At 38.0% G+C, this 27,527-nt stretch overlaps 2 protein-coding genes across 2 annotated transcripts in view; both read right to left on the bottom strand.

The window, feature by feature from the left end:
- LOC111344545 (uncharacterized) overlaps positions 1-27,527 on the bottom strand; it is a 94,660-nt gene that overhangs the window by 55,734 nt on the left and 11,399 nt on the right. The gene's annotated exons all lie outside the window — the stretch shown is intronic.
- LOC148735860 (NACHT, LRR and PYD domains-containing protein 3-like) lies at positions 3,321-16,451 on the bottom strand. The gene is made up of 8 exons (XM_088752699.1): positions 16,165-16,451; positions 14,751-15,475; positions 14,026-14,208; positions 12,706-12,819; positions 12,261-12,323; positions 11,584-11,646; positions 8,326-11,000; positions 3,321-4,429 (listed from the first exon to the last, which is right to left on the bottom strand). Exons 2-8 carry the CDS (start codon positions 15,460-15,462, stop codon positions 4,091-4,093), a joined length of 4,149 nt encoding a protein of 1,382 aa, XP_088608825.1. The 5' UTR covers positions 15,463-15,475; positions 16,165-16,451; the 3' UTR covers positions 3,321-4,090.

Here is a 27,527-nt window from a genome sequence, read left to right as displayed (position 1 = left end):
TTTCTGGGTCCCATGGTGTTATTTTCACCTGACACATGGTGTTGTAACACTCTCTCAGCTGATTCTGACACCATTTCAAAAAGTCCGCCGCAAAAACTGTTGGCAAAGAAAAAAAAACTAAACAAAATAAAATGTGCCCATGTTTTTCTTCTTTCTTTGAAAACAACAACACCAAAAGCCTCTTCCAAGAACTGTGAATTCTCACTGATTAACCAATGCAAGGTAGTTTTTTTGCAAAAAGTTAATTTATTTTTTTAGCAAAATTGTGGCCATACAACAAGAAATTATCTTCAATCTTAATGCGTTTGGCCGCTGAACGTTCCTATTGAAAGGATCCTATAAAATAATTTTTTTTAACTCATTACATGTGATTGAAAGAGAGTAATAGATTGCCAGTGAGTTTGGTTGAACAATCTCTGATAGCCCATGAAGTGTGACTACCTCGTTCATGACCCAAAAAATTAAACTTAGGTCAAAATAAAACAAAGCAAAAATCAAACCAAAATTAAAGAACATAAAACAAAGCGAAAAGTAGAAAATTAATTAATATTAAGCAAACTATATTGCAACTTCATGGCAGTTGTAACTAAAAGGGAACTCTAAGCCCCTTTCAAAGATTCAAGCCATATCAATAATTGTAACCTTATCATTAACTCTAAGTAGCTTTCTCCTAAAAGTGAAAATAAAATTATATTGTAACATTGTTTGAAAGACACAGCCAAAGTTGTTACATACATAAACAAAGACAAAAACACGCACCTCCGTAGTGAGGCCAGTCTCCAAACACAAGGGAGTTACTCAACATGTTGGATACTACAGAAGCCGCCCTAACACAGGCAAAAGTCTTCCATGAATTGTTTGTAGATCCACTGCCGGGAGCAAAATCACAGACTCCTTTTAAAACGAGCCACTCCATTTTCATGTCATGGGCTGCTGCAAACAGACCTGTGGTATGAAGAAAATGAGTTAGAGACTGAATAAATGCAATGAGTAAGTAATTATCATGTAACGAGGTCCTACTCAGGAGGGGAGTGAGATATAAAAGCTGCTCTGTGTTTCACTAAAACACCCCGCCTGTCCTTCCTGTGTCATCAATGAGAGATTATTAAGGATATAGAGTTTTACTGTTTGGTAGAAATACAAAAGTGGTGGCAGTTTTCCGGGAGGATATAATCAAAGGGCTGGATGCCTTTTCGGTACAACGTGGTAAATAAAAGGGAAGAGTTTGGATCTTCTTTGCAGAAACAAATTATTAAGTGCATGTACTTCCCCTTCCCTCAGAGCCAGTGGCTAAATAGTCCACCAGTCACAGGAGTCTCCCGCAGTTCAGTGGTAAAAGCATAAAAAACAACATTAACTTGGCAGCACGAAAGCCAAATGGTTGCCCTTGAAGTTCATCAAAATAAATCCCACAAAAGTTGGGTTGCCGAGCAACCAGCCCAGCGAAAATCTCAAATTGACCGCCATTTCAACGCCGTTAGAATGCGCGTCCATCTCAACCTGTGCAGTCAGAAGTTCGTTACGACGCGGTCAGCCCGGACACTAGCAAAACTAGGCCCAACGGGTAGCCCCACGATATGAATGATTCAGTCAGAAATAAATACCAACCCACACGTGGAGTGAATATTTTGCTAAACGACTATTTTCAACTATTTTAGGTTTTCTCACCAGAAATTCATTGTGAGTGACTGAGACATTCGATGATTTTTGTGCAAAGGGGGAACCAGGGTAAAAGCCATTATAGTCTTCATCATGACTCCCCTATGGCTGTTTGACCTAAACTTTTTCCTGTTTGGTAGAGATGAAAATACTGCGGGCAAAACAGGAGGAGGAAACAAACAGACTCCGTGAACAGATAGAAGCTGAAGCAGCGGTCCGACGAAAACAGATGGAGAACATGGTAAAGGCGAGAATGGTGTAAGTTGAAAAACTAAGACAAAATTTCATGCGACAGCACCACACCCTCAACCAACGACTTGCATAAATGCAGAAATCAAAGAAGATCGTGGAGAGCTTGAGACAACAGCTGTTACTCAATCAGAGCCGACAACAGCAAATTGAAAAGCCGGAATTCTTTGACAGAGCGCTGCAAATGACACCAGTCTCGGGCGGGTTCTCTCGCACCCTATCAAAGTGTAGCGTCATGTAAGGCCTCTAAAGTTGTTCCTTATCAAGAACATTGGTTCGATTTTTAGTGGTTGCATAATATCCGTGTCTAGATTAACGTAATTTACAAAGAATTGACCACCTTAATGTTATATAATCCGTTTTATGTCAATGGACATGTTCTTGATTCCGTAGATAAACTGAAAACTGTGTGTTGTCCATAATACCAATTTGAAAAAAGACCTTAGTCGTTTCTTCCAATTATTAACTAGTACGCGCAAACAAAATTCCCTTCCGGAGAAATTTAGCCCGAAGCCTAACAGGCTATTATAGACTCTGTGTACAAGGGATGTAATAAATGTTTGGGATATTCTTTAGTGGCGAACGAGCGAAAAAAAAAGGGGGACAAAGGTCGAGAGGTTTTATTTTATTTATTAGCTTCGCCGACCGGCAGGGACACCGCAACAGCTTGCGCCAATTACTGTGGGCCCTATAGACCAACCATCCCACCCCAGGGGAGGGTATCCATCACACAGTAATCTCGTGTGTGGGAAATTAGCGTCTCCTTCCCCCAACCCTGCAGGGGACGGGACCTCCATTTATTCGTCCCTATCCGAGAGACTGCTTACAGTCTCTTGACCGTCTCTCTCTTATTTGCCTTTTTGTTTGTTTCCTCGCCTCAAAATTTGATAGAATTAAATGCACAGCAGTAAAGAGGAGAGGATGCTAAGGTAACTCTTGATGCCTACTCATCGAAAAGTTCAGCGGAGGACAATTAAAGGGTGGATGGGCGGGTAGTGGAATGAAATACCAAAAGGTTATTTAAAGGCAAAACACAAAGCAAAAAACAAACAACAGCAAAACATCAAAAAGAACATTACTAAGGTCGGTCAGTTGGTCGAACTCAAAAGACTTATATATTGCACAGTTCAGACCGTCAGATTCTGCTGTAAATTAAAGGAAAATGATGCAAATATAAAACCACGAAAATTAACCAGTCTTTCCTCACACCCTAAGGGTACCCACGTCGAGCAATAGTCTCTTGAATTCAAAATCTGGGCACAAATTTTCCTCAGCTCGCGATGCATTCAGTTGTACAATAATTTCAAGAAATAATTTTAGTAAATGTGATTTAGGGTCCGAGCAATAAGGATAAAGGTCGTATCCATCGTCTTTGTCAAAAACTCTCATATCAGCTGAACCTTCTTTGGCAATTAAGGCAATATTTTTTAATAAATCAACAAAAGTAAGAGTACACTGGTGAAAACATTTATCAAAATAAGCCAAGCTAAATTCCTACTTGCTAAAACAAGCATTTAAGCCTGTAACACTGTGTAACGACTTTCACTCTTCTGATCACGAACGATTTTGCAACAATTTTCAGTTTCAAGCATCAACAATGTAAGAAATAAAAGGAAGCCTACTTGACTGCACAACGCTGCCTGTGAACTGATCTAAGCTCAAAAAAAATAATTCTCCCGCACTTTTGTCTTAAAGTCTGCTTTTCTTGTGAAGAAAAATCATTTTTGTCAGCTGGCGATAAAGCTTGTGTCAGGGTATCAGTTATTGAGGAAGATCGAAATATTGGAAGAATGAAAATGGAGTCTGAGAAGGAGAGGTAGCTCTCTCCAATGTTTCAGCTCTCCCCATTTAGCCTGTCTGCAAAGAGGGAGAGTCTAGTGCCGACTACTCTACGCGATTTTCTTTCTTGGATCAATGCTCCGTTTTTCAAACTAATGACCTAAGAGATTCCTTTTGCGTTCTGATTGACCTGAAAAAACTCACAGTTAAGTTGAACAGTTAAAAAGCCAATCAGAAAGAAGAGTGACCAAATTATATTATATTGATTTGCTTGTCTCTCAGATTAAATCTTTGTTAGCTCGCTGCCACGACACACGACTTAAGAACAGCCACGTTATTCTAAATTACTACTCTGCTCATTACTCGCCAAATCAGTTGCCATGGAAACCTTTTTTCCAAGTGCTCACTCAACATGATTTTCATCACCATCGTCGTCATCATTATCTTCCTCCTCCTGTTCATCATCATCATCATCATCATCATCATCATAGTTCTTGTCATAGTCATCATCATCATCATCATCATCATCATAGTTCTTGTCATAGTCATCATCATCATCATCATCATCTTCATCATCGTTATCCTCCTCCTTCTGCTCATTACCGTCAGCGTCATCATTATCCTCATCATCCTCATCCTCATCATCATCATCTGGCTCGTTTCTGAATCTTATTCCTTTTCTTTTCAGCTCAGCTTTTGTACGAAGTCGGCGGATGCACCCTTCCCCTGTATATTCCATCTCCTATCACAAGAATAAAGGGCAACAATATCAACCACAGCACCAATAATGTGTAACACTCAACTTGCATTTTCATGAAAGATAAATTTTCAAAACACCTTCCTTTCCCCCGCGTATATCGGAATGTGACCTTTCCATCGCTGTGGTAAAAAACACCTGTTTCATTAACTATGTGTAACACTCAACTTACTTTTTCACACACAAGCTGATTATTCGACGCATTCAAATATATTTTTCCAAAACGGGAGCAGTGAAAGAGAATATTCACTTTTGAATTGAAATAGCTACAAGCGACTAAAACTTTATTTCACAACAGGGGAAATGTTATCAGATATAAATAACAAACGACATTGGTCCATGGCGATTAAAATAAGGCGATACTTAACAGACAAACAGATGATTAAATTAAATTATATTTTCAAAAGGAAAGAAAACTGTCTAACATCTTCTCAAATTGATATAAATCCGCATACAAAGTATTGGCTATCATTCCTTACCCGAGGAAAAATAAAAAAAAAATTATTTTTTAACCTTTCACGATTACACGCGACGGGTTTTACTCCACATCATTTCTCCACTAGCAAAACTCTTTGTTTTGCACGAAATTATTTTAATCCCTGTCTAGTTACGTAACATCCCTAGAGGCATATATCTATAAAATTAAACACGCGCTTCGAAACTTCAGAGGCTACGCTATTTCGTTCATAGTCCCTAGGTACGAACAGAGCAAGAATCGTAACACGAATACAAGGTTTACTTCGGGAAAGGAATACAGAATTGTAAGTACAATTAAAAGATATTTGCTGTTTGAATTAGTTCAGGGACATTACGGCAGAGTGCCTACAAACGATTGTAATTTGTCTGTTTCAGTTTGACTCTATATCCTTCTAGAGAGAAGGAGTGCAGAAATAAATTCTACATATTTCCCAAGCTGATGAGGTCTATTACAAGTTTAATACACCGTTACACGACTGGAAGTTAGACAACTCTAGATATTTTTTGATAATCCGGGGTTGTCGTTGTAATGTTTTTCTCAGCTTTACTAGAAGCATAGAGTATTCCTTTCCCTGAAACCGTACCATTCTGACAAAACTCCATGTTTGAAGCAAATGCGAGACACCTAGTAAATAATAATGATAAAAAACAAAACAAATCAAAAAAAACTTCAAGGTTCACACTTGTGCTCCGCTCAACTAACGCCTCCTAACTTATCATTTCATGCCACACAAGTTAATTGTCTGTTTTTTTTTTTTTTTTTTTTTTTTTATATAAGAAGGATAATGCAGCATTTCCGTATTCCTCGAAGCAAACAAAAAACGCCCACACTCCACAGGAAAGGCTAGACGAGCAGCGAATAAGGTAGGCAGATGTTTTATTCTAGTGATCGTAATAAGAGTTTCACACCAAAAAGTTGTTTACGTTCAGCGATGTCACAGAAACATGGGAAGTAGCGTAAAGTGTACACAGAATCAACTCCACGGTGTGTGGTAAATTGAAGTTTAAAACTTATTTTGTTATGATTTACGGGAGACCAAGCAGAAACAAACATACGATAACAAGTTTAACAACTTCATTATCAACAATGTTGTTCTTTAATTTTTCTTCAAAAGTGAGCTTATACGACGTGAGAGAGACCGATAGGCCCCGATTTCTGACAGAGTTACACAACACGAGCAGAGTAGCCAAAAGAGAAAAGAATCCAACTTATAAAAAAGAATAAGGAAACCATTCAAGAGCGAGTAAATAATAACACAGTGCCGAGTTTGACTAATGGTCGCGTGTCGCGGGTCACGCCTTTTAAAATGATTTGTTTTGCTTTTTAGTTGTTTATTGTCGGGGTTCTAAAATAAAAACCCAAATAAACACATCCCACAAAACAACACAAGCCTAAAAATTTCAAAAATTAAACTCCGGATTACCCAAAGAAATTTTGTCAGTGAAAAATTCTCACAATTCCTCTTTCCTTGTTTCCCTATGTAAGGCGTAACTACAGAAGATTTCTCTTTCAATATTACCTCAAAAAGAAAGGCCGATCAAATCAACTCACAAAGTTTATCAGAAAAAATTTCACCAAGCCTCGTTCCATTAGGACAACTTCATGTACTATACTGGACACTACTGACAGAAAATATGTAGTATTCAAGTCTTGAAAGCTAAATTTGTTTCTTTCTTCATTCAGTTTCGAAAAGACTTTTCCGCAAACCATATCCAAACAAGCAACGATGTAACGGAAACATGGAAAGCAGCGTGAGGTGTACACAGAATCCGTTTTACTGTCTGCCAAACTGAGGTTAAAAAATATCATTGCTCAGGATTATTTAATGGACGATTGCAAGACCAAGTTGAGACAGAGACTTACGTGATTCACTCAAGAAAAATTCATTATTTGCAATGTTTGTCTTTGATTTTTCAAAACAAAATAGTGTTATCATGGAGACCTAGGAGACCACGAGGCTCTACGAGCAACTGACAGAATTACTCAACACGAGCAAATAATCCAAAGAAGAAAAGAATTCAACTGATAAATAAGTATAGGGCAACCATTCAAGTCCCAGTAAACTATAACACCGTACCAGTTTCGTTAAAGAAGACAATCATTACACCTTCAACTTTTGTTGAATTATTTCCTATCATCGGCACAAACCTTTAAGACGTGAAGATATGACAATAGAATCAACGCGACTTTCACTTAAAAAAACCAATTCGGATTTTAAAAAAGGAAAAAATCCCTTTTCTTTGCTCATTTAAATTTTTTGGGGTTCACGCTCCCTGATAGCAAAAGCGAATAAATGCCCGCATACAATGTAGGGAACAACTTCATCGAATTCAAAGCACGTGTGGGTTGAACAATCCTTTCTCGTTAAATAATCAAACCCAAATAAAAGCATCCCACAATAACAACAGAAGCCGAACAATTTCAAAATTCAAAATTGAGCAGAGGAGTTTGGTCAGAGAAAAATTCTTAATGAGCGCTATCTACTGCGAGGATCGTGCATCATACGTATCTAATACCGCAGTTCAAAATATATGAACTTCATATATTCATTATATCTGATTTATCACTTTCACGGGTTTATTACGAATCAACTTGGTAGAGCGCTACACTAGTATCGCAGAGGTCAGTGGTTCGAATCCCGTACACGCCTGATTTTTTTCAGGTCTGATTTTCGCTACTGCATAAATAGCGCTATCTACTGCGAGGATCGTGCATCATACGAAAAGTCCATTTTGTTTGCTCATTTATATTGTTTGGGGTTCACGCTCCCTGATAGCAAAAGTGAATAAATACCCGCACAGAATGTAGGGAACAACTTCATCAAATTCATAGCACGTATGGGTTGAACAATCCTTTCTCGTTAAATAATCAAACCCAAATAAAAGCATCCCACAATAACAACAGAAGCCGAACAATTTCAAAATTCAAAATTGAGCAGAGGAGTTTGGTCAGAGAAAAATTCTCACAAATCATCTTTTTTTCTCTCTCTCAAGTAAGGGGTAACTACACAAGCAAAGCAAAGGTCAATGGAATAGGCTCCCGAAGTCTTTAATTATTGTGTAATCAGGAAATATCAAGTCATTTTAGAGTCACTAAATTTAATCTTCGTCATTTTTTTTTCTTCAAATCATCTTTGAACAAGCTACGCATGAGCCATAAAAGTACTTAACGTGGGTTTGTTACGGTCTCCGTCTACAACATTGGCTCCTAACGTCGCAAAATAGAAAAAGAAAATTCTTAAACAGTGACTGTTCCTGAAGACTGTATTCTTTCTCACGAAAAATAATCTGATTAATTGAGTCCAAAGCAAGTTATTGGAAACATTATCAAGTGCTCTGCTGAAGAGCATCTAAACAAAAATTAGATGCATAACGACTGAGTGAAACAACAAAAAGGCACTTACATGGTAATCGGTGTCCACATGAATGTTTCTCTCATTTACTGCTGCATACAACTCTTCACATTCTGTCCTTGTCATCTGAACACCTTTCAGGTCCAGGAACGCCAGCTCAGGAACACTGCTGAGATGTTGGACCAGATCCTTGACCCCACGGCCAAGTGGATTGGAAGCTAGAAAAAGAAGTCTTAGCACTGGTACATACTTAAGTGCACGGGCCAGTGCTGATGCTTCATCTTCACCCATATTTGTACTCCTCAGGCCTAGCTCAGTCAGATCGGGTACATTGTTCAGGCTCTTGGCCAGTTCAATAATCCCGTGACCCAGGGGATTGTCGTCTACATACAGTTCTTTTAAATTGTTTAAGTACTTTAATGAGGCAGCCAGTGCCGCACATTCCTTTTCTCCCATTTGTACATCTCCCAACACTAATTTCCCCAACCGTGGCACGTGTAGAAGATTCTCAGCCAAATGACTCACACCACTGTGTAAAGGGATGAAGGACAGGTTGAGCACAAGCAAATTTGGAGAATGGGGCAGTGACTCAGAAATAAAAGCAGCACACTTTGCTGTTATATTGCTGTGCAAAAGTTCTAAACGGCGGAGATTGTCAGTAAAATTAATTCCGTTAATCGCGCTCTCCATCAATTGATCTTTAAAGGCTTCCTGCTCCTCATTCTCATCCTCCCACTTCCGTATTGTAATTTCATGAGGAGCTGTTACTAAAGGCAACACGTTCTTCAACAGAACAGCATCCTTAACTGTGTAAACCACAATGTCAAACTTTCTCACCAGTGACAAACAGTGGTTCTCAGTCAAAGGCACATCAATGTTGTTGTTTTCGTTATTTACCAAATTATCCACAGGTGGCTGAGAAGAGCAAACCGGCGCTGATATCAGTTCATGTAGACATTTATAATGAAAAAGCCCCTTGCTCATGTCAATTAGATAGAGAAAGTTTCTCCCTCCGGATTTTTTGAGGAAAGAGTTGCTAACGAGTAAATCCGCGTACTTTTGTACATCTTTACGTTCTCCAGAAGACGTTAAAACGACCGCGTTCAAGTCTAACATTACTGATAGAACATAATCGGGTAAACATGTAAGCACTGGCAAGTACAAAAAAAAAAAATAGTTTGGGAAACTACTGACAGATTTAAAGAAGTGTTCAACAGCAGCAGTAGACGTGTTTTTTCTCCCAAGTATCACAACATGGTTAACACATGAGAGAAATGCAGAATACACGGCTGTTCTGTCTGAGGCTGGACACGAAAACAAACAATCGACACAGAAAAAAATAAACTGTTGTTGTTCGTCAGACAAATCATCTTCAGAAGGTGTCTTGGTGAACTGGTAATTTGTGAGACCTTCTTTCTCTCCAACGTCATGTAGATGATCAAAAAGAATCCCGGCAGCTTTTAATGACAACTCACATGCGAATTTTAGCACTTCAGCCATCTTCCTTGATTTCTTAAACGTATCCATTCTTGACAGGCAGGTGACAGTTTCATTCTTCTTCACCGTCAGTTCTTCAACAATGAACTGGGCGGCGAGAAACTCCTGGATAGACTTATGAAGAAAATAAACGATCTTCTCACGGTTCAAAGCGGAACGTTTGGAAACTTGGAAAAAACCGACATGTATTAGCTTCTCGAAGAGATCACCATGCCCACATTTGCTGAAGTCAAAATGAAGACGGTCCTCCAAAAGAGCATCATATGCAAGTTTTCCTATTTTGTAAAGTTCCTCTTGATATTCATCTATGCTTTTACCTGTTGCGACGTTGTCTGCATCTTTTGTAGCCATGTGATCCAAGAGAGTCTGAATAAATTGTACGTAAATGTGCGCACGAGACGTGGGTAACTGATGCTTTTTCTCTTTCCAGAGAAGACACAACATCAACAACAAAAGCGGTATTTCTGCCATCTCTTCAAGGTCCTGCTTTTCCAGGTAGTCAAGTAACCCTTCAACGTCCTCCTCATCAGCAAGAATCTTTCTTGCAAACTGTTTCTTTTGTTCCTTGCTATCGAGCCCGTTGATTTCAAACTGAGCATGACTTGGCACTCTAAGCTCATCCTCTTTCACTGGCCGCGTTGTGATCATTACACAACAGTCTCTCAGTTGACTGCCTCTCCAAATCTGGTGAACTGGGGATGACCTTCCACCGCTGTACTCGTCATATCCGTCCAAAATAAGCAGCACTTTCTCCTGGTTCTGACGAACATATTCATACAAGTTATTGACTGCCTTCGGGTCATCAGCAGACAACAGTTCAGCGGTTTTCAACATAGTACAGAGGTCCGGAATATCACAAACGTCTCGCAACTTGATTAACAGTAAAAGAGAAAACTTTCTGAGGTACTCCTTTTTGCCATCTGCCCAATCTACAGCTAATTTTTGACTGAAAGTAGACTTTCCTATTCCAGGTCTTCCATACACTAGAATTCGTCTACGGGTGGGATGATGTTCGTCACCTTCAAATACTTCACTGATGTCTCCCTCCCTTTTTTTCGTTGCCCCGTCAGGTTTTCTGTGATCTTGTAATAACGTCAACTGTATGTATATGTCATTAATGTGTACCGTGTTGTCTGGGTCCCATGGTGTTATTTTCACTTGACACATGGTGCTGTAAAACTTTCGCAGCTGGTTCTGGCACCATTCCAAACATTGCATCGCAGAGGAATCTGTAGACAAAAAAAACACCTTCTTAAATTTTTGGTAACTCTCAAATTGAAGAGAACATAATCATTTCTAGACTAGAGTTTTTCATCAGTTTAGAGGCTGCACTTTTATCAACTCTAATTTGTAACTTCAGTAAAACTTACTCTTCAAATCTGGGAGTAAATAGAGTGAATCATATTGTCGTTAGTCATATAATTCTATATTTCCCTTTATCTGGGCATTACGGTCCCCCCTTTACCTGAGCATTATCCCCCCTTCCCTCCCCCCCCCCCCCCGCGGTCTTCGATCCTCCTGTGAAAATGAGGAGTGTGAGCTCATTTCATGAACAGCGGCGGGTAATGTCCTATGGTGAGCCTACTATTCCGGTACGCGAGACTGAACCAATGCAAAATCTACTAAGGAAAACACTGTTTTGATGTGTGACAAGTGAAAGAATTTACGGTACAACTTTATTTTTAGAAAAACAAATCAGGGAAACCCTTAAATCTTCTAGAAACTGCGCAATCCTTAAAGCCTCCTGTCTGAAACTCAGAAGCTGAATGCAGATTCTAAAAGTTATAAACTGAAGTCCTATGCGATAAGTACCTTTCAGCTTTGAGCGCTTTTTGTCCTGGTTCAGTGACTCGCTTGATGACTTCCTCTTTCCACCTGGCAAAAATTAAGTAAAGTAATTAAGCACGAAAGACAGTTCAATTGTACATGTACAGTTATGCAGAAGTCATGAAGGCAGAAAGCATGAATTAACCCAATTTTTTTACACAATCTGCCAAGAGGAAGTCAGCGAGAAACACGCCAACTTCGGAGCAGACACATATAGCATGAATGACAGCTTAAAGTCAAAAGTATTATGGTCTGTGTGTATTACTTTAGTTATTTAGCTTCATATAAAATAGAATTATTAATATTGTCATTAGTCATATTATTCTACTTTTCTATTGATCTGAGCACTACACTGTTTTATTCTTTGACTCCATTTGCACCGCATTCTCCAGTATAGTCTTAGATTCTCCCGTGAAAATGAGGAGTGCGGGCTCATTTCACGAACAGGGCGGGTAATTCATCTGATGGTGAGCTTAATGTTCCGGTGCACGAAAATGAATTAATGCAAAATCTAATAAGGATTATACTGACTTTGATCTGTGTAAAGTGATATGGTTCACTGCAAAACTTTATCTTTAGAAAACAAAATCATGGAAAACGTTAAACCTTATAGAAACTGTGCAATCCTTGAATTCTGAAGTCCCTGCAATAAAAAAAAGTACCTTTCAACTTTGAGCGCTTTTTGTCCTTGTCCATTGACCCGCTTGGTGACTTCCTCTTTCCACCTTGTAAAAATAAGTACTGTAACTAAACATGCTGTCCATCAATTAAAATATCTTTAAGAAAAGAAAACCAAATAGAAAGAGTTGACATAGCCACATAGCGTTTGAGACCGACGGAACATGCCATCACAAGTGGTTTAAACTACTGATATTTGAACACTGAGTCCTAACCTTGACTGGAAAGCTCTATTGTTAAATCAGTGTCGCTGTAGAGGTTATACAAATGCAGAACTGGGAGGAATTTAACACGTGTGTGATTCTCCTTACCTCTGCCCGAGAAATTCAACATTTTTAAATGCTGAATTTTAACTGCCGTCTGTTAAAACTTATAAAACTGCAGCCTATGCTATAATTGGGCTAAAAGACTCTTCATTCAAATATATACCTGCTATTTTGTCAGACGAGGCCTGTGACTGATGGGAAGACTGGGCACTAGAAGAGGATGGCTGTACCGGAACGTCTTTACACGGTGCTGAAAGTTGTCTGTCAGTTGAATTATCTTCAAGAACAGAAAACCAAACAGACAGCAGTTAGACAGCCTCGTGAGGTTAGGAAAAGAACATGGCACTACATTTAGTTCAAACCACCATCATTCTAAAACTGTGTCCTAACCTTGCTTGCTAAGCTATTTGCTCAAACAAATGTGGGTGGAAGATTTCTACAAATGCAAATCTACGTAAGTGAGGAATTGGTGCCATGCATTTAATCTCTTCTACCTCTGCCTAGAAATTCAACATTTTCCGTACACTAAGGAGAAGCACCATGCTGTAATTGGGCCAAAATTACTACTCTTGGAAGTCTTAACGGACATACTGTGAATTTGTAGACAATGACAGTGGCTCAAGTGATGTAAGTAATATAGCACTTTACTGTCTTTATGTCATCAATGATAATTTGGTTTCATCAACTCAGTTGATAACATAAAATAGCCACCGTAAAGAGTTTCTAAAACTCACCTTTTGAGAGTTTGCCCTTAGTGTGACTGCACAGAGAAATGTGGATGGTGTGTGGTTTATATCATGGGGGTGCAGCAGGGGAGCTTACAACGCAGGAGATTCTACATGTAAATGTCTACATCATTCTACAGTTGAATTATGGGGGTCAGAGGTCTTCTTTCCCGGGGGACAAAATTTTTCAAAAAGTTTAAAAGCATTCCACCATCAATATTGAGCAGATTCAAAACCCGCACAGATAATAACCCGCACGGATAATAACCTGCACGGATAATAACCTGCACGGATAATAACCTGCACGGATAATAACCAGCACGGATAATAACCCGCAAGGATAATAACCCGCACGGATAATAACCCGCACGGATAATAGCCCGCACGGATAATAACCCGCACCGAGAATAACCCGCACGGATAACCCACACGGATAACTTAGAGCTCCTGTATGTTGAGTTGAGGTAAACGTCATTATTTAATTTGTCAGCTTTTGGTAACTCAGCAGAACATTTATTAACAAAGCAAGTGAAAATTGCTGACAAACATGTAACATTTCTGATCCAAGAGCTGTTCTCATTGATCAGCACATGATGAAAAATCATTAATCATGTTTTTAATTCAGTTTAGGTAGAGACTTTGGTGATTCGGTTCCAGCAAATTTATTTAAAACAAAACTAAACAGCATACAAGAACAGCTAGTAACTGCAGGCAAATAAACTGTAACCATGAAAACAAAGTAATGCTAATCTGTTTACCTTTGTAATGTGGCCAATCATCAAAAATGCTGCATTTATTTAGAATGCTGACAACAAGAGAGGCTGCTGTGACACTTGCGAATGTTTTCCAGCTTTCTTTTACTTCAGATCCATCTGCATAACCTGAAATACCCTTGACGACAACCCACTCCATTTTCAGATCATGTGCTGCACTGTAAACTCCTGAGACAAGAAATGACAAGCTTTCATAAATACCACAACAACTTTGCCCCAACATCTATTGCTTTTTACCTTTACCTTTGTTATCAAAGATTTGTAGAAAACTGGAGACATATTTTGGAAAGTCACCCTGCATATATACTGCTGCACAGTTAGTCCCTCCAGCAAGAACTTCTCTCAGTTTCCACACCATTGGGATATTAAAACTGTAACTCGTACTCTCTCTACATTTACACGAAATGCTAGTTTGTTCATCAGTATTGGCATCTCTACTTCTGGGTGTAGAGACATATTGTGAGAGTAAAGCATCCCAGTCAAAACTATGAGAAATGAGTTTAGCCCAAGTCTTGACCCCAGACCTTTTGACCTGAAGTCCAGCAAGTTGACAATCAAGCCAGTGCATCTCTCATCACCAGCAGGAAAATTTACCCTCCACAACTGATATTATTAAAGTAAAAACTCTCTTTTCAATGATTAAATTATATCCCATTATCTCTGTCATTATACTGTCAGTAACATTTACTTCAAACAGAAAGAGATCTCACCCTCCCCTTCTGTTTCAATTGCAATTGCTCCAGGAAATGACTTCACAAGTTGGCCATTGCGCCTCTTAGCTTGTACAAGTTCAGAACCACTCAAAATCTCACCACGGTGGACTTCAACTTTTCTTTCTTTAGGATATTCTAGGGGTGGATTCCAACCAAAACCTGCACATTTAATGAGATCAGCAATGTCTTTGCTGACAGGAGCTGTGACCCCACAAAATTCCATGCGATCCTTTGTAAACTTCTGATAGGAATAGGTAGTGAGTTTTTCTGATAGAACCACATCCCCCAGCTTTGTTGTTTCCTGATTCATACCACTACAGTGGCCCACAGAAAAGACAGCCTTTGGTCTCAACTGGGTGACAGCATTTTTTACAACAGTCAAAGAACCACCAGGAGCTTTAGAACCCTCTGAGCATATCATCAAAGCAACTTTCAGTTTAACATCTTGATCTTCACCAATGCTGCCAAAGTATACATGACCAAGCCCTTTACAATAGCTTGTGAATGGATCAACAATGTAATAGTAGCAACTTAAGAACTCACAGTCCTTCACTGTTAACAACAGAATGTCAATTGGGAGTTCAACATCTTTCCAATCTTTAAAAGTCTGGGTTAGTTCACTTATCTCTGGAAGATTAATACTGATCTTTGGTGGGTCACCGTAACTGTTCTTTGAACTACTCTCTTCAGTTCTCACAGTTACTGACATTGTCAATCAGCTTCTGGAAAAAAAAAAAAGGGAAAACTGAATTATGCAAAGTATCAAAAGGCAATGTATAGTTTACCATAATTATTATTTAAGCTTGATAACCTGTGCCCAGCATAACATCTTGCCTCTTTCCTCAGCTTTGAATTAAAGCAGCTGTAAAAGTTCATTCATTTCTGAAGTCACTTGAAGGATTACAATAGAAAATCAAAGTACCAAAACTTTACTTTTGAACTACAGTCATTGTGATAATCTCCCATCAAGACTTGGAAAGTGATAGGTTCAAGCAGGAGAAACTTGATGAAGACCCAAGTAATCTAACAATGTAAGACATCTCATTTTGCAAATAAATAAGGCTCAAAGTGCCTTCTGAAATATCAAGTGCACAGAACTCATTCAAAAGCATTTTGATAGACTCATTGAAGGACTGGAGAGAGTGACACCAAAAGCTTACAACTTTTTGGAAAAAAGCTAATGGTGCTGATGAAGAAGGTTTAAAAAATAATGAAAGAATGAACAAAATTGCCAAAAGTAAGTGAACAGGGAAAAAAACCAACAAACCAACAAAGACAAGTTCATGTTTAAGAAGCAGAAGCTCAATACTGCAGACACATTCTGACTCCTGAGGTACCCTTACTGGCTATCAAATCTGGCCAAGGTCAAGCCTATTACCCAGTTGTCATTACGCCACCTAGTGAAACTCACATTCTAAGATTGCTTGGAATGATCAACTATCTGGGCAAGTTTGTCTTGGATAGTTTTTTTCTGATATGGCAGAATCTCCAAGGAGCCTTCAACCAATTAAGCTCACTTAATTGTCAAATCCATGAAGAAAGCTTTCACAAATACAGCAAGATGATTTCTGAGCCACCACTACTCTGCTGGGTAGATGAAAAGGAAAAAATTGAAAAGCAACTGTGGCCTGGGTGCAGTTTTACTTCAAGCTGGTAGACTGTGGCTTTGCAAAGTTGAACAATGACTCAGACAATGCAGAGATATATACAGATAGAGAATAGGTGCCTTGTATCAGTGTTTGGTTGCACAAGATTTTACCTCTATCTGAGTATCTCCTCCATACATAAGAAAAGATTACTGCCATTACATATAACAAACATAAATAAGAGATAACCTTAGCCAAAAGCATTATAATAGTGCACCCACTCCAAAAGTACCACTTCAGTCTCGTTTACAGAGTAGAACTCAGATGTTCTTCAGTCAATCAATCAATCAATCAATCAGTCAGTGAGTCAGTCAGTCAGTGAGTCAGTCAGTGAGTCAGTCAGTGAGTCAGTCAATCAATCAATCAATCAAGTTTATTGTGTTTTTTAATTTCTGGAAAATCAATTCCCTTGTAGTTTCAATAGCAAACACAATTCTCAGTAGTTTAAAAAAAAAAAAAAAAAAAAAAAAAAAAAGTTTATTGTGTTTGTGAGGCATGGTTACCCGATTGCCTGAGCCAGAGGCTCATGTATAAAACGGAAGACTATAGAAACTATGTACAAATAATGCTATTAATACTAGGATAAAAATATCAGTTAAAGTTAAATTGAATGTATAGTGGTAAGAAGGGAAATATGAGAAATACATCTACAAATAAACGATAATAACTACAGACAAGAGTTGTACTGACAGCTGGGTCCTAATGTGCTGAAATCAAAAGAGAACTTATAATTATAGCGCCTTTGTTCAAGAGACTGGATATCACTCAAGGAGAAGATAGTATCATAATCAAGATTGCCGCCTAGATTTAGTAAAGTTTTGAGTGCATATTTGTTGACTGACTCTAGTTTAGAGCTTAAAGTTTTATTCTTCCAATAAGTAGTGGACTGAGTTATCCAAGTGAGGAAGCAGGTAGGCCTTGTAAATTGTTAGAGACACACTGTGAGGCATCAGTCTTTTGAGTCATCTTAGAGCACCGATCTTGGCATAGACTTTCTTAAGCATGTCGGATATGTGCTCATTGTAATTCACTTTGTCATCAATAGTCACCCCAAGAATTTTAAGTGAGTTTGACATGCAATTCCACCTTAGAGTCACCAATGAAGAATTCAGGGACATAAAAGTGACTACCAAGTATCATACCTTGAGTTTAAATACTGTTACCAATGAGATAATTTTGAGGAAACCAGGTGACCAGGATGTCAAGGTCCAGGTTTAGCCAGGTTTCCAGGGGTGTTGATGTCATAATTAGATGCATAAGTTGTAGTATCATCAGCATAATCAGACGCAGAGAAGAGATTTGTCTGGCAAACTTTAGGTCATTGAGAAAAAATTTTAAATAACAAGGGACCAAGTGGACTACCTTCAGGTACACTGCATTTGATTGGACGCCATTCAGAGAATAATTTTATGCAATGAAACTTGACCCTTTGTTGACGATCAGTCAAGTATGATTGAAAGATGGCAATAGCATCGTAATTCAGACCATAGGCCTGCAGTTTAGCCTATAGTAGATTGTGACATATCAAATCAAATGCTTTAGAAAGGTAAATGGCAATAGTTCCAGTTACATGTACTTTCTTAGAGTCAAGAGCCAGTCTCCAATCATCCACAATCTTAAGCAAAAAAGTGCAACAAGAATGGCCTCTCAAGAACCTGGACATATTCAGAGAGAAGTTAGAATTTAAAGCATCATAAAGTTGGTTGTACATAATCAGTGATACCCCCTGGAATAGAAAATCCTGAGGGGTGGGGGGTGCAAATCAAAAAAGGCCCCTGTGGGGGGGTATGGATATTTTCTGGAACCACATATTCACCCTTTAAACCCTAAGAGTGATCAGCATCTAATTTCATATGTACATGAGCATTGATGTCAATAGATTAACACTCACCTTTAAAGTTGCTTCTCCTCTGAGATGATAACAGCAGTTAAATTAAACTCTCAGGTACTTGTTTTCCTCTGAATTGAATCAATAATACCATCCACCAGATAAACCACTACCCAGTAGATTGTGTGGCTGATTGTGTTCACACCAATCTACTGGGTGGTGATTAATCTGGTGGACAGCAATGAAATTCAACCAGCTGTGGGAAAAGGAACTGTTTCGTCTGTACACCTAGGTGTCATAAAGCCTGTAGCTGTTGGATTATGTACTCAAATGGAACTCAGAATATTCTGGAACTTAGCTGTAAGAAGGCAAAACACATATGGATCAACATATCAATCTGGAGTGACTACAGTACACATAAATGCACACAAATATAATAGAAAAGAAAATTGTTTTAAGCTCTTCATCTGAAAGGAGTTTTAAGTGTACTTGAATTTTGGATGCAAAATCAAAAACAGGCTTCTACCTCAGTTGTCACAAACTAGAAATAGTGAGCAAAACAAAAATTCTACAATCACTAGAAAACAGAACTTAAAAAAATTAATACAGTGATGAGGATGTTCAAAACTTACTCATTAATCACAGCAATGTTCATACAGAGTTGTCTCTCACAGTCCGGGTGTTTTTCAATGGATCTCTGTTTATAAAAGTTCATTACAACAAAAAACGATTGTCATTTAGATGTGTATACATTATTTTCACCCACCTACATACACTGTATAACTATGAAATATATATCAGAAAATGATTCTATAAAGTTAAGATAAAATGGAAAAATACAGTAAGGAACAGGTTCAAGCATGCAACCAGCAGAATCACAGTGTGACTAAAAATTTCTTTTTTTTTGTTTTTATAATTACCATCTTCCTCGATCATGTTTACAATTTAACAATATTTAATTAACTAGCTAACTGCTACGGGCTACGTTTTGACTAAATAATGGTTAGTTTGCAAAGCTGTAGATTAATTACAAGAAATAAAATTATTTTTAACAATCACATGATTGTTTACATGCACAATTACTAAAGTATATTAATAAACTACAAGTTAAAAAACTAACTTTAATTATGGATACAGTTCACAAAGGTACATGAATAATTAAGATAACTTATTGTACCAAATGAAGCTTTAAGTTATCAAATTCAAATTGTTGTTAAAAAGATTTGCTTTCTCAAACATTCTTCAAACATATTTAATAGGCCATTTTACAGTTGTGTACTTAGTTACCAAACCTTTGATTTGGAGTGAGGCTGAAGGTGACCTTGTCATGATAGAGACCTGTATCTAGTTAGCATGATAAGAAAGTGATTTACATTTGAAATGCAGCAAGGTTTGTATCATAACAAGGTCACCCTTGGCAACCAAGCACACAACTCTAAAATGGACTATTCAATTTTGTACATAATTCATTCTTGTTAGATTTAAAGGAAATATGCTTTTCAGTTTGATGTTAAGTTAACAACATTACTTAAAGTGGTTCAAATATGGTTTTGTTTCTTTCTACTGACAAGTCCACAAGTACGATGTTCCTTACTATTAGGTTTAATTAATATTTTGTCATAGACTCCATTCCAAAAACAGATTGGAAAACAAAGACACTCATAAAAAAATACAAAATATCATTTCTGTGGTCTGATAACAGAAGAAGTAGTTGGGGTTAGAAAAATAGCCTACCAGTATTTCTTAAAGTAATTCCTTTGTTTATATAGTAGAGTTTTTAAACACTTTGTTCTAAAGGAGCAAACATATAAATGGGATTCATTTGCAGCCTTCAGTGGCACCAGGATGCCTCCAAAACTTGCTTTTGTTTTAAATCAAATTCTTCTCTGTCCTTAGCCTGTTTACTTGGTCTTTCTTATTTTTCTTTTGTAAAAAAAACTAATAACAGTCATGACATTTGAAATTTTCCAGATCAAGGATAACCTTGAAGTTGAGCCTTGAAGTTGAGTGTATAATAGAATGCAGTTTTAAATGGACTGATTGCATGCCTTGGACCTGTCCATACTAAAAAAATCACTCTTCATTCCTGCATCACTGACAACATCAAAAGACTCCATATTTGAGAGTTCATGATAAAAGCACATCAGTGGTGTATCTAATATTTCTATCAAAGAAGTTTTTTTTTAATAAAAACACTTTTACTCTCATTATGTATTTCTTTGCTGTTCCACAGAATATGGGTGTATAAATTGTTGGCATCCTCAACTTCTCTTTAGTTTGACCACCATTTTAATAGTCATAAGAAAAGGATTGGTTAAATTGGTATTAGGTTAATATCAACAGTAACCTCCCCCTTTCCTTCAAATTGCTTCCATACAACCAGAAAGTAAAGGGCAACAAGCAATGTCCTTAAAGGACTTTTAGGCGGAACCCAATTACTGTACTGCTCCATTTGGCAATGCTTGATTCATAAAATTAACACCCAAGTGATTAAAAACCTAGTTCTACACTGAGTTTACAATGGAATGAATTTAAACAGAACAAGTAGCTCAGATTAGTCACAGACACTTATTGGCATGAGAAATGACATGGTACCCTAAAATAAACTGACAAACTTCCAAGTCCTTAAGTAATAATAAAATCATAAACGTGGTAAATTGAAAATAAATAACATACAGGGTATAAAGGCTGATAAGAGGGATTCAATCACAAATTAATGCTCCCTTGTATATTTTGATGTAGAATGAACAAGACATTTGAACAATTAGTGAGCAAAGGAAAATTGTTTAGAGTGAAGCCACAGTGCTCAGAGTTTAAGAATGCATTTGGGACGAGAGGTAGAAGTCTCTCACCATGTAAGGATTGAAACTTTGCACTAGCTTCAGCATCATTACAATGATAATTGAAACAACAACCAGCAAATCTAATATATCAAAATTAACCCTCAGTGAAAGATAATCAATCAACTGTAATCGGTGCTGAGATGAATGACAGCTAAGAACCCTTAAAGGATGATTCAATCAACGACCGTCAATGACAATTAAGAATGCAAAGCTGCTGTTAGTTATGCGTAAGAAAAACCTCCAAGGCACTCGTATCAGAAAGTAAGATCCCTGAAGTAATTCATTATCACGTGCATTAGCTTTAACATATCACTCTAATACATGAAACTCATCGTTAAGGTTCAGATTCTTTGAATCCTGCTAACTTTAAGCCTTCATTCTTCGATAAGAATATCCTTTACGTTCAATTTATATTTCTGTTCGCATGCTGTAACCAATAAATTCAAAGTTAATCGATTTCAGTAAAGGAACAATCTCAAATATATGGAACAAAACAAACGAAAAAACAAACAACAATGAGATACTGGGTAAACTATCTTTTTTTTTTAAACAACGATCAGTATAATCAGTACATTCACTCCAAATAAACAGGAACATGATGAGATAGGCAACTTTCACTTTCATGGTAAGCAAAGGGATCTAATTTGTACATAAACAAGTGTTGTCGGAATAGCGACCTGCGAAACTCAGTCGAGAAGCTAGTTAACTGTGCCATTTAACATTTTCTCAAGCGTATATGAATAAAAAATCTTGGACATCCAGTAAAACCATCTGATCAATGTATGCTCACTCAAGTTGGCAGACAATTGTGACCGGGCACAGGATTTCGTACACTAACGCTTTTCCGTTAAACGGGTAAAAATAAACAGTTTGTAAACGGATAGTAAACGGGTAGTAAGAGCATTTAAACGGTTTGCATGTCCTTTTAAACGAATAGTCCAAAGCTGTTAAATGGTAGAGCAAAGTCCAAAAACGGATTCCGTAAACCGTTAAACGGCCGAGAAAAAAATAAACGGATGGCTTAAAACGTTAAACGGTTGAACAGCATCTATAAATATTAATTTTTGGACAAAAACCTTGAACGAATGAGGAGGGCTAAAGAACAGCGGAAAGCCATGCACATATCGATCAGAAACCGTTGCGAACAATTATACGAATTGTTCATGCAGAACACTGACGTTTCATATGAATAATATTCGACCGACAACGATAGAAAACTAAGTAAAATGAAATTACTAGCCTGCAATTAAGCTATCCACTGGCGAGTGAAGCGAGCCGAGAGCGAGTCTCGCCCTGGAGAGCTCGCAATGCGTTTGAAAATTTGTATAAGCAGAGGAAGCAATCTGTCAATCATACCATGTGGACGGAACATTCTCGATAGAAAGAAAATAGAGTTGAGAAGCAAAGTCGTTTTTTTTTTTCATGTTCCTACATTGTTTCTTCTACGTATTGACTGAAATGAAAATGCACTATCAAGTGAAAACGTTGAGAAATGCCGCTGATTTTGTAGATTTCACCGTCGGTTAATCGAAACAATTTTGCATACGCATGTAACAAAACTCAACTTTCTTTCGCTCGTGTTTCATCTTGCATTCGATTTCCTAAAGTAATGTGTAATTACAGCTTTTATAAAGCAATTTCCGTTTCCTTTCAATCGACGGAAATAAAAGATGAGAAACTCGATAGCCACAGATTTTGTAAATTTTGCCGTACACGTCAATCGAAATAAATTTGCATAATCATGAAAACAAATCTCGCTCTCCTCGTTAAACGGATGCAAGTAACCGTTAAAGGATGTATTTTATTTTAAACGGATAGGTTAACCGTTTAAACGTTTACTCGAAAACGTTAAACGGATGAGCAAAGCGTTTAAACGGATGAAGAAAGCGTTTAAACGCTTTGATGATCCGTTTTAAACGGATAGTAAACGGATAGTAAACGGATTCATTCGTTAAACGGTAAAGCGTTAGTGTACGAAATCTTGTGCCCGGTCACAATTACATACCTTTCTTTCCACTTTACTCGACGATTGCAAATGCCCGTTTATTGAAACTAAGCAACGGCCGTTGTGCAACTGAAATTTGGATACATGAACTTTACATGAGGAACTGTTTTACAAGCTCTTAGCCAAGCTGAAAGGACGAAATGCAAGCATTCTTGAGCTAAATCTTCGCACCATCGGCCTTTACGAGGGAACTAAGCCTCTGCATTCCGCTCAATTGTCAGTCACGTGATAAGGTAATCTTTGCTGAAAGCCGGAAGTTCTGACTATTTAAGAATATGTGACCTATCACGGGAAAACGTTCCGAACGGTTACCGTTTTTAAACGGATAGCCGTTCACCGGCCGTTCGACTGGATTGGCATGCCGTTTGAACGCCTTAAGCTATCCGTTCTTGAATATTCATCATCCGTTCGAACCGTTCGAGCTATCCGTTTAAGAAACTTCATCATCCGTTCGAACGCCTCTAGCTATCCGTTCTTGAATATTCATCATCCGTTCGAACGCCTCCAGCCATCCGTTCTTGAATATTCATCATTCGTTCGAAAGGTTCGAGCTATCCGTTCGAGAAAATTCATCAGCCGTTCACTTCGCACTCTGGCAACGATGGTAGAAACATTTTCGGTGTGATCGCAATCCATATCTTCTCTCGTTGAATTCTGCATTTTGTGATTGTGTGGAATGGCGGTAATTGACACAGGTTGTTAGCAGTTACCAAGGCAACACATTTTTGATGGAGTGACAGGGAAGCTGGGATTATGGAAATTTAAACCCGAAGTTGAAAACTATGCTTTTCGCGTGCTAGTTTCTTGGTTGTACCTTATCTTAATCGGTCGAATTCAATGATAAAAATATTAATTATAATCCATTTCAATGCGCCGAAAGCGAAGTCGAGTTATTCAAAGGATTAAGTTTCGACTCGTTTCAAGTTATCTTTTCACAGATTGTGTCAAATACCTCGCGTTACTTAACACCGCGTCACCCATCGCGTGACGCTTTCATGAAATAATCCTTCGCTTTGGCTCAAGACAAGACCTTGGCACGCCTGTGTCAGCACTCGTTTTGATGAAACCATCTATTCAAATAATTTCTACAGGCGATCACTTGTTTGACCGCTTAGCCGTTTATCCATTCGATCTCATCGGTGAGGCTCATCTCGCGTGAGAGGTCACATATGTCTTAGTGTTACCTTGTTGAATTTTGCGTGACAAGTTATATGTACTGAGACACAGCAAATTTGTCTGCACTTACATTTCTTTTAAGCTCTTTAGTTGGGAAACAGGTGTAATAATTTGCATTTTGGTACTCATTTAGATCTGTTTCAACTCCGTTTGCTGTTGCAGTATCTCAGGAGAGGCGTGAGTAGTCCAGTGGTCAGTGCGCTGGACTCTGGGTTAAACGGCCTGGGTTCAAGTCCTGGCTGGGGCTTAACGTTGAGTCCTTAAGCAAGACACTTCACTCACATTGTTTCGTCTTCTCGGATAGGACGTAAGGCCGGAGGTCCCGTCTCTTAAAAAGGGTAAGGGGTAAGAGACGTTAATTTCCCACGAACGAGATTACTGTGTGCTGGATGTCCTCCCCTGGGGTGGGTTGGGTGGGAAAACAGCAGGTCCACATCAGCTTATACAGTTGCCAATAAATTCAACCTGCTTGAACAAATAAACTTGATGATGATGATGATAATGATGATGAAATCAGTAATTCCACAAAACACGTGTTCCAAAAACATTAACATACGTCCAAGTTAGGCTGTCTCAAAATAAGAGAACGGGAATCAGGCAATACACCCTGTTCCCTGGACAACTGACCGGTTAAATTTCAACGACAGCAAAAAAGAAAACACCATTTCTAAATAAGAATGATTTCATACCATAAGAGGCTGCATGTGATTCACTTTAAAAAGGCCGTTTACTTGTTGGTTGTTTTGTTTTGTTTTATTATTATTATTATTATTATTATTATTATTATTATTTCAATTCAGATGATTACGAAGAGGAGATAAACTTATTGTTTCCAATTAATTTTTCATATTTTTCATTTGAAATAATACAATGTTCGGGCCTATCTCTTAAAGAACAGCTAGATCTTATTTTCGTGGTTTACTGGTGAATGTCTCTAACAAGGGGGAGGCTTCTAAGTAGTGGTGGGGGGGGAGCTTATCAGCTGCTGTTTACGGTAGGACATCAGTAAGATATTGATAATCACCCTTCGATTAATGTGAAAACATTCGAGGCAAACACCCACCGTGGATCGATCCATCAGTTTAAAAGGAAAATTCTGTCTCAGGAATCACTTCTATTAAAACTTTCCCTGATCTTCAACAAATAAAAATTGGAAAAATTACCAAGAACAGCGAAATAAAGTTATAACAGTGAAACGAACTCAATTTAGGATTTCTGCGACAAAGTAGCATCTGACCTCCCTGGCTCTGCTGTTTCCTCCTGGAACAATCTCAGGCCTCTTTGATAAAACGTCAAGTTAAGCGGCCATTCTGACTCCTTCTTTTTAAGTGAGAACATGATGTTAGTGTAGCTCTGGACACAGGTGCGATTTTCAGTAACGACCATTAACTGATGAAGTAGTCTTGACCTCTCTGTGGCTGATTTTGCCGGTTGCACGAGTGTTATAAACATACAAAAGAAAACAACCACTCTTGAATTTTATTTCCTCCTTGCTAGTGAGGCACAGGTTTACCAAACTCTTCTGATGTAACTTGAACGTTAGTAAATCTGCGAGCCATAGCAGATTTAGACTCTGTGTACGAGAAATAAGATAAGTGCATGGGATACCAACGCTTGCTTTTGTGGCGCAAGAGCGAAAGAGAAACTGGGCGCAAAGGGCGAAAAGAAAGTCTGCTTACAATCTTTTCTCTTTTTTTTTTTTTTTCGGTTTCTTCGCTTCAAAGCTTGATATGAGTGAACACTTCAGCAGTGAAGAGGTGACAATGCTGAGATGACTCTTGGTGTCTGCTGATCGAATGGTTCAGTGTATAAAAATTAAGGGGAGGACGGGCGGCTTGTGGAACGAAATAAAACAGTTGTAACTGGAATAAAAATCAACAGGCAAACAAGAAAAAGTAGCAAAACCACATTAAGACAGGTCAGACGCGAAAGGATTTGGTATTTCACAAGTCAGGCCGACAGATTCTGCTACAAGTTAAAGGAAGAAAAAAAGCAAAATCAAAATCAAAATCATGAAAATTCACCAATTTCCTCTCATCCAGAGGTTTTCCCATAGTAGTCTGTTGAATTTAAAATCGCAGACAAATATTATTCAGCGCGTAATGCGTTCAGTTGTAAAAGAGCTATTTCAATGGATGCACTTTGCTCCCGAGCAACAAGGATAGAGGTCCTGTCTACTGTCTTTTTCAAACACTCTCATGCCATCTGTACTTTCTTCAGCTATAAAGACACAAAGATATTTCACGACCATCCTTTAATATATCAATAAAAGTGAGAGTACAGAAAAGAAAACGCTGAGCAAAATTAAATCAAGCTAAATTGCTATTTATATTGACTAGAAAGAAAGACAAGCATTTAAGCCTGCTGTAACCACCACGTATCAACTTAAACTTTACTAATCACGACAGACTTTCAAAAAATCTTCAATTTCAAGTATCATTAATGCAAGGGATCGAAAAACAAGCCTACTTGAAAGCACAAAGCTGTCTGTGCACTAATCTTAGCTCAAGGAATTATTCTTCTGATTCTTTTCTCGCACCGCATTTCTTGTTGAAGAGGAAATCATTTGTCAGCTCACACTGAAACTGACCTCTCAACCTACTTTTCTTGTGAAAAGCAGAGCCTATTTCGGCCAAAAGTCACGTCTAGGATGTACGCTAAACTCTTTCGCTCTAATAACCTAAGAAATCCGCTTAGCGTTCTGAGTGAAATGGAACACTGAGTAACAACTAGGTATTTTAATGTTGACTCAGAACTTGCATTTCCTGTTCTAGTTAAAGACGTTTCCACAGAATAATAGAGTACTGACTCTGAAAGGCGCGAGATGAAAGAGGTTGAAATAAATCACAGCCAAATTGAACAATTTTATAATCAATCTGATAGAGGGCAAACCAGATTATATTATTTCAACTCTCTCGATGGATAGACGATATTAAATGGCCACGCGGAGATACGAAATTTCTCTGCGAGTGTTAAAAAATATTTCACTCGTTCGCTTCACTCACTCGTGAAATATTTTCAATACAAGAAGAGAAATTTTGTATCTCCCAGCGGCCATATAATATTCTGTTTATTATATAAACTCCAATAAAAAAGCCAAACCGTTCATGTTCACTTTTGCTGCGAAAGGCACAGTTTGTTATGCAACTACAGTTAGGTTTTAATTTCTCTTGTAAAGATAACGTTATTTTCACTTGTGACGATATCACAAGTCGCGCGAAAACTCACCCGGTATTTCATTGGTGTAAATATAATAAAAAGTGTTCCTCTAAACTG

This window comes from Stylophora pistillata, chromosome 3 (genome assembly GCF_964205215.1).
Source record: "Stylophora pistillata chromosome 3, jaStyPist1.2, whole genome shotgun sequence".
Taxonomy (NCBI): domain Eukaryota; kingdom Metazoa; phylum Cnidaria; class Anthozoa; order Scleractinia; family Pocilloporidae; genus Stylophora; species Stylophora pistillata.
This window is presented reverse-complemented; position numbering and strand designations above follow the sequence as displayed.